Source organism: Leishmania donovani, chromosome 33, assembly GCF_000227135.1.
Source record: "Leishmania donovani BPK282A1 complete genome, chromosome 33".
In the NCBI taxonomy this organism is placed as follows: domain Eukaryota; phylum Euglenozoa; class Kinetoplastea; order Trypanosomatida; family Trypanosomatidae; genus Leishmania; species Leishmania donovani.
Window position 1 is genome coordinate 1,348,497 of NC_018260.1, and position 7,628 is coordinate 1,356,124.

At 56.9% G+C, this 7,628-nt stretch overlaps 1 protein-coding gene across 1 annotated transcript; it reads left to right on the forward strand.

Moving 5' to 3' along the window:
* Positions 1-2,469: 2,469 nt before the first annotated feature.
* On the forward strand, positions 2,470-5,376 carry LDBPK_333180 (hypothetical protein, unknown function; the record flags this gene model as incomplete). Its single annotated transcript, XM_003864094.1, has 1 exon — positions 2,470-5,376. The coding sequence occupies one exon, from the start codon at positions 2,470-2,472 to the stop codon at positions 5,374-5,376; it is 2,907 nt and encodes a 968-aa protein (XP_003864142.1).
* Positions 5,377-7,628: the final 2,252 nt, after the last annotated feature.

The window sequence follows — 7,628 nt, forward strand, 5'->3', positions numbered from 1 at the left end:
CCGACATCAGTAGCGATACATCGCTCTGACCTCCCCCCTACGTGGTAGGTGATTGGCCGCGTCACCGCCAGAAGTGGCAGGGCATTGACAGGGATAGAAGGGCTGCTCGGCTTCCGCCCACCGTGCTGTGTGGTGGCCCCCTGAGATGCCACGCGCTGAGGTGTCCCTCGTCATGAGGGGAAACGGCAAAGCTGCGGAAAAGAAAAGGGGCAATACGCAGACAAGCACAGGATCATGCGAAGGCACGAGTGCTTTTCACATCCATACGTGGCATTTTGTTCTGCTTTTTTTTTCATTCCTCCCCATATCATCTTGCGTCTGCGACTCTTTGTGTATCCGCTTGCGTCTCTGTGTGCGTATGTATGTGCTGCTGTGTGCGCTCCTTTTCTTTCTTGTTCGTGAGTTATTGCTCTCTTTCTTTTCCTCTGTAGTTCTCCGGTGCTCTAGCCCTCTCTCTCCCTTCCTGTCCGCCCCCTCGCGTCTCCGATGAACATGAACTCATGTTATTTGTGGGTGTGGTGGTGTTATCTCTGCATTCATGCCAAACTAACATAAATGACACACGCGCGCACACGTACGCGCACAGAAGAGGTCGGTGTGCTCCGCGTATCGTGTGGCACCGGGCTTTTTTTTTTGTAGTTTCTGCGCCTCCAGTGGCGTATGCGCGCTGCTTGATGGTCGAGAACACCCTGGGCGAGAGTCCGGTGCCGCTTGTCGGCGGCAGCAGCTGTCGTGTGCACAAGCGTGAGCTGCGAGGATCGATGAGGCCTTCGTTGGCGCGGTGTTCAAAACCATCGGCCAGCGCGGGAGGGTGGGTGAGCAGGGACTGACGTGATGAAGGAGGAGAAAACTAGCTTTTCGCTGACTTTTCTTCATCCAGCTATGTCAGGGATCACGCGTCGACATACGGGCCCGCATCCTCGGCGCCTCCTTGCGCTATGAGTCGGCTACGCTGGCGCTCAATACTCTACGTCTCTCCTAATTTCTCTCTCGGTCGGGCGCCCGTCTTGCCCGCTTCTTTTATTCGTACATCTTTGGGCCTGTGCACTCACTAGCGCTCTCTTGCTCGTAGCATTTCAACCTACACGCAAGTTTTGCGCGCACAAACGCTTGCAGAGAACTCTAGAAAAAAAACGCAAAAAAAAAGGGTCGAAGACGTCGAAAGGGCAACTGTGTACAACGCAGGTATCACACATACCCCCCCCCTGCAGTTACCAGCTCCCTTTGAGCCAAGCGTGTCGTAGATACTGTATCTGGGCGCGCAAGCCGAATTAAGGGCAGGGGACCACACACACACAAAACCTCTGCACCGCACGGGGGAGAACTTGAAGCCGCTAAGGGGTGTCTCACGCAAAGGCGCACACACGCAAACGCATCTCCCTGCCGATTAGCCTTCTTTCCCTGCACTGCCCTTCCCTTGTCCCGCGTCTCTCTTTTCCCTTCGCCTACTCCCTTTCGACTTCGCTTCACAGTGTTGTGCTAACTCTAACTCTCGTGGGGATTTTCATCGCTTCCGCTCTCTTCATCTTCTCCGAAGCAAGAGAGTCAACACGCGTAGAGCGTGGTGTGTGCTCACACGTGCATCACTGACGCAATTTGGTAGTCGGTGCTTTTCGATTACTACTGCCGAGAGAAGCGAATGTACTGCTGATAGGGGAAACTCACGTACCCCATCTAGGTGGATTCACCACACATCTCGTATTCTACGCCCCGTTAGCTCTTCTTCGCTGTGCATACACTGGCGCGCCGTGCCTCGCGCAAGCCCTTGCATTCACTGTGTCTGCGTGGAGCGCTTGTGCGCAAGACGGCCGCCTCTGGAACCTTGGGTATTACTCTCTGCCAGCGCAAATCCTTGGTGCCTCTCCACTGTTGTGCTTGCGTGTTCTTGTCGCTCGGCTGTGCTCCCACGCAGTGGTGCTCACGCTCCCCCTCTTCTTCTCTTTTTTTTTCGGTTGTTTCTGTTTTGCTTTTACCATCTCCTCCTCTCTCTTCATCACCTTCTTTCTCATTCTGCATGTCGTCTGCACCCCCTCCCTCCGCATTCAAACGTTGACGTGTCTGCGGCCGCATCTGTCCGTGTGCCTGGAGTGTCGTGCGTTTTGCTTGTTTTTCTCCCCTTCCGCCTGCAGCCTCCCTCCCCCCACCACTTCTTTTTCGCCCGTGCGTGTCTGCGTGCTCCTTGCTTTTAGCCTCCCGTTTTCTCATACGGTGCTCACGCATACGTACGGAAGTACACATACATCTATACATCTATGTCTATATAGAGCTATATTATTCTTTTTGGATCTGTCTTTTGCGTGAGGCGTTCTCTGCGCCGATTGGCCCATCCCGATCCCCTCTGCTGTTCTACAGTGGGCTTTTGCGCCAACTCACCCCGTCCCTTTCTCTGTGTACTTTCAGGTCGTCTAGTGCTATTCCTTCTTGTTTTTTTTTTCTGTGTGGTGTTCTTTGGTCCCTTCTTTCCTGCATATGATATCTGTGGCAAGCAACCTGTATCGAGCAAGTGGGCTGTGCGGTTCCGTTGCGATGGAGACTAGTCTTCCAGAGGCGAGCAGACTGGGAACGCCCAAAGAGCTCACTGCCTCCGTTCTCATCGAGCGTGGCAAAACCAGGGAGCACAGGATCAACGCAGTGATGGAAAGGGGCGGCGCGGGCAGCGCACAGAACGCATCGCAGCTGTTGAAAAAGGAAGCGCGCAATGCATGGCGCACGCAGGACACCTTCGTGGACTTTGACACAGACAACAGTGACTCCGATGCCCAGTCAGGTGAGGAGACGGACCCCATCGGTGCCTGTATGGGCGATGGCAGTGCTTCGTCTGGCTCGTACTACGCTTCTTTCTACGCCTCCAAAGGTGATGACTCGGACACCACCTTGGACGGCACGCCGTCGCCGTCGTATGGGGAGTATGAGGAGAGTAACGAAGAGGTCGACGAAGCCGAGGAGGGCGAGGGGATTGCCGGCAACGAGGCGTCGCGCATCAGCGGCAACAGCTTCTCCAGCACAGACCCTGGGAGGAATCTCAGCGTCATGTGTGACGTTAGCCGCAATAGCGTCTTTCCAGAGCAGCGAAGTAGCGTTAAGGGCTCCCCTGTGAGTGCGCTGCCGCCGGTCATGATTTCCGGCGCGCCAAGCTCGCACAGAGCGCACGTCGCCTTGCTCGTGACTGGCCTCTCTGACACGCCGCGGCGCGCCCACGGCAGCGCTGCCTCGATGATGCCGCCGTACACCACGACGACGGCGTTGAACCCGAAGATGAGCGTATCTTTGTTATCTCCCTCCGGCACGCTCAGCAACGGGACGTCCGCACCACCCGCAGATCCGCCGGCGGACTTGAGCAAACACGAGAGCGGCAACGCTGGCACCAGGCACCCACAGTCATCGGAGCAGAACAATTCAATGATGCTCTCGCAGATGTATTTCTCCTTCGGCTCCGAAGCACATCAAGCGGAAGCGCGGTCGCCTCTCTGCAACGATCATGGCTGCGACAGAAGTAATCACGAACTTCCTACATTGGCTTGGGGTGACGAGAAGAGGCGCCGGAAGGTAAGCATGATGCAGATGGAGGCGATGCTGCCACTTCACGGGCATGCGAACCGCGTCAGCCACAACGAGGACTCCGTTGTCGGCAGCATCTCTGGCTTTTGGCCTAGCAATGACGAAAAGAGTGAGGATAACATGTCGACACGGCCGTTGATGAGCAAGATGGATAGCACCTTTCCGTCCTTCCTGAGGTACGCAGATGCGCGTTCGCCCTGCAACATCTCAGAAGAGACGCGAAACGCATCTTGCGGAACGAAGCAAGCTGACAAGCAGCTGACGACGTCCGCTGACGGGCGCCACGAGGGCAGAAACGAGCACAGCAGCAATTCCACTGGCCATCTGCCGCGCCGCTTTTTGTTTTTCCACGCACACACCGGCCATGGCGGCAGTTCGCCAGGCGAAGCCTTCCTCTCCGGTAAGGCGCTTTCCCCCAACGCCATCGTTCGGGTGCTTCGGGGCGATTTCGACAGCCGCGACATCAGCCTTGATAGTCGCTTCCTTGATACCGACCCTCATCATAAGAGCGGTTCGACTATCATGGAGGTCAAAGGGCCTTCGCGTCAGCCACCAGCGTCCTCAAGGCACGCGTTGACTGCAGATGGTGCAGCCGATAGACACGGCGCAAGCACAGCAACGGCGGGCGACAGCGAAACCTCGTCGGGCCGCCGTGTTGAGGAGCCGGTGCGTCGCCGACCGTCTGGCGATGCGATCCTGAGCATCTGTAGAGGGGCCTCTTTTGGCCATACGCGTGAATCTTTCTCCGTGACCCGGCCGCTCAGCTCCGGCCAAGTGCATAGTCTAGACCCTGTGCCTTCGCAGCAGACGCTCATCGGTGTGTGGCGACTGCTGAGCTTCCGCGAGCAGGGCGACACGCCTCTCACGAGCGTCGAGCATGTGCCACACAAGAGAACATCAAAGAAAAAGCGTAGCAAGGACAAGAAGAGGAGCAAGGAGCACAAAAAGCAGCGCAGGCCACGCCCCACTGCCGAGTGCGGCCGCGTGGGCATCGACTCAGGAAGGAGTGAGAATGCCCGTGATGACGCTAACAAGGATGACGGCGCCCACGTCAACGCGGCACGAATGTGCAAGGAGAGGGATACAATGCGCTTGCCGGCTCGATTATCCGGCGTGAGCGCCGCTGGCGACGCACCAGCTGAATGCCATACCGGCGTGACTTGCTATCGTCCCAGTTCCCCTCCTGGATCGGGCGAGGCCGCTGAGAAGCAAGGAGGTCTCCGAAGTAGTGTGGAGGCAAACTGCCACCCTCTCCGCCGGCAGCAGGCGGCGCTGCAAGACCTGTCCATGGGCGCACCGCCCACCGCGGATAACCTGAAGATACGAGCGCTTTCCTCCCGGACAGCTGTCCGCACCGTCTTTGTGACACCTGACACACTCACCGCTCCGCCGTCGCGCAACTCATCAGCGGAAAAGGTATCCGACGCTGCCGCGAATGCTTGTGTGCCCCAGCCCTCCGGTGCTGGCGTCGTGCGCGCCGTGGATAGTGCGAGCGTCGATGCAGCACAGAAACCCGACCGCTTCGAGAAGGTCGAGGAGCCGCCAGTAGAGAGCCCATCCGCGACAGTGCGCCGCGTGACTGTACGCTCAGGGAATTCAAAGGTGTTAATGAACCATGTTCGCGGGTGCAGTACAAGCAGCGACTCCGACGGCGGTGCGCGGCGGCTTCGAGGAGCGCCAGCCGCGCAGGTGCGGCTATCCGTATCGCCGCCAAACGGACGCCTCCCGATTCGTTCGTACGACGGCTTGGCCGCTCACAACGGCGAAGGATCGCTGCGGTTCCCAACCCGTCCGCAGGAGGGACTGCCACCACTGTAGCTCTGCCTGGAAGCAGCGACAATGCCTCAACCCTCTCTCCCTCGCCATTCTTCAGCACATGTGTCTGTCTGCCGATGTGTGTATGTGTGTAGTGTGTCTGCAAGTACCTCTGCTGCCTCTGCTATTTTTCTTCGCTGGCCTTTGCATGTGAGTTTTCAGATGGTGCTGTTGTTGCAAGGGCTCTCGAGGAGAGGAAGGTCTTGTGTCTTCTTGTCTTCTTCTCCTGCTCTTTCACTCTGGCCGCTGTCGATGAGTTTGTATGCGCGCAAGCGACTCCCAGTGACTTAATCGAACTCTCGCCTGAAGCTGGTACATATCTTTCTCTGTGGCTTTTATGCCTCACCACGCCCAAGCAATCACACAGGACAGGCGGGTAATGCTCCCCCTGTGCGGCAACAACGACCAAAAAACAACAGCAACCAAACTGTTCGGCATTGCCATGCTCCTGCGATTGCGTTTGAGAGGATGAGAAATCACCTCGCCTCCTCGATACACACACACACACACACGCACACGGGTTCTCTTACAGCTCAGCCATTCAGCCGCCTCTGAGGCCCATCCGGGGAGATGTCACATAGACACCACACCCAGAACCCGCCGTTCTATCCGCCCTTCTTACCACACGCGCCCAAATACGAGCTCTCTGTGCTTATGGCGCCGTTTTCCTTTGTTCGCCCGCTATGTGTGTAAGGGTGTGCGCGTGTTCGTGTGCGTATCGGTTTCATACATCGACACCTGTGTGCGGGTTTTGTGCAGCGAAGGTGATGGGCTTCATCGCTCATACACATACACGGGAGAGAAGCAGGGTGAGCGAAGAAAAAGAGCCACAGGAGGACGTGTAACGTGCTGGTGCGTGTCTGTGTATGGCCCAGCGTCTTGCGAATGGGCTCTCTTCCTCCCCTCCTCCGCTCTCACTACCTCTTGTTGCCATCATCTCTCTCAGTTCTCTGGCTTTCGTTTTCGTTGTGGTTCGCGTTTTACAGCATGCGCAGATGTGCACACGTTCTCCCTCACTTCCTGCGTCTCCTTTTAGCTGTGCTTTTGTATTTCTGTTGCTTCAGCGGTGCTGGAGCAGGGTGGAGGACGGCAGTGGAAAGGCGGAGGTGGCCCAAGTAGATCATGTGTGTGTGTAAGGGGGGGGGGGCTTTGTGTCATGTGCACAGAAGAGAGAACGACATGCAGAGGGGCTACACCAGAAAGAATGTCTCCTCGTCTTCCCCGGGACCCTCCCCACGCACGTGCTGCGGCCCCACTCACCTCTCACTACATTCCCCGTTCTCTTCCGTCTTTTTCCCTCAATGTTTTTTTTGTCAACGCTCGGCTTGCTTTTGTTCGTCGCGTTTGGAACGAAATCCACACAAGCACGCAAATTCCGGTCGACCAAACTCGAGGAGCACAAGCGAAGAACCTGAGAAAGCCGGCAAGACTGCAAGAGAGCGAGAAGGAGCCATTCTCGCCTATGGCCTCGCTCTCTCTTCTTCTCCGCGCTTTCCTCCATCTCTTGTGATTATCCTACGGTTCGCTTTGTGTGCGCGCGCGTGTGTGTGTTTGAGCTCCCCTGCCCCCTCCCCTCCTCCTCTTGGTTTTACCTGTCTCGCTGCATCACGTAACGCGATGCAGCCGAGCGAGGGGTAGTTGATAGGACGGCGAAGGTGGGGGGGGGGGGCAGGGTATACGTGCGGTTGTCCGTCTTTGGGTAAGTGGCGAGCTTGAAAAAAGCGCTGCAGCAAGCGAGACCATGGCTGAAGGTGGAGGGGCAAACACCATCCGATTACTGTGCGTGGTGTCGTGCTTGCGCAGCTCATCAGCCACCGCCATTTTCCTGTCGCCTCGTGCGCCATCCCCAGTCCACATCCCGATTCTCGCTTCCCACTCTTTCTGCGCTGCTCTCTCGGTGCTCTTTCACACGCGCTTGTGCATTTCTGTGGTTAAGTTCAGTTGTGTTCCTCGCTTGCGGGCGCTTGGATTCGATGTGTCTCTCCTTTTTTGGATTTTGTGTGTTCGTGCTCCTGACTTTTGAGGGCTGCATGTCTTTATGCTTTGGTTCGCTCTCCTCTGAGTTGCATGACACAGCTGCAGAAAACTGGTCTGCTCATGTGAATAATGTGCTGCAGCATCGTTGACACAAACATGTGCACAAAACGCGTTTTCCTTTTCTTTGTGTTTTCCACGTGTGCTTGCTTCCCCACATTATGCCGCCCACCTCAGCGCGTGGCATCTCAGGGGGCCACCACACAGCACGGTGGGCGGAA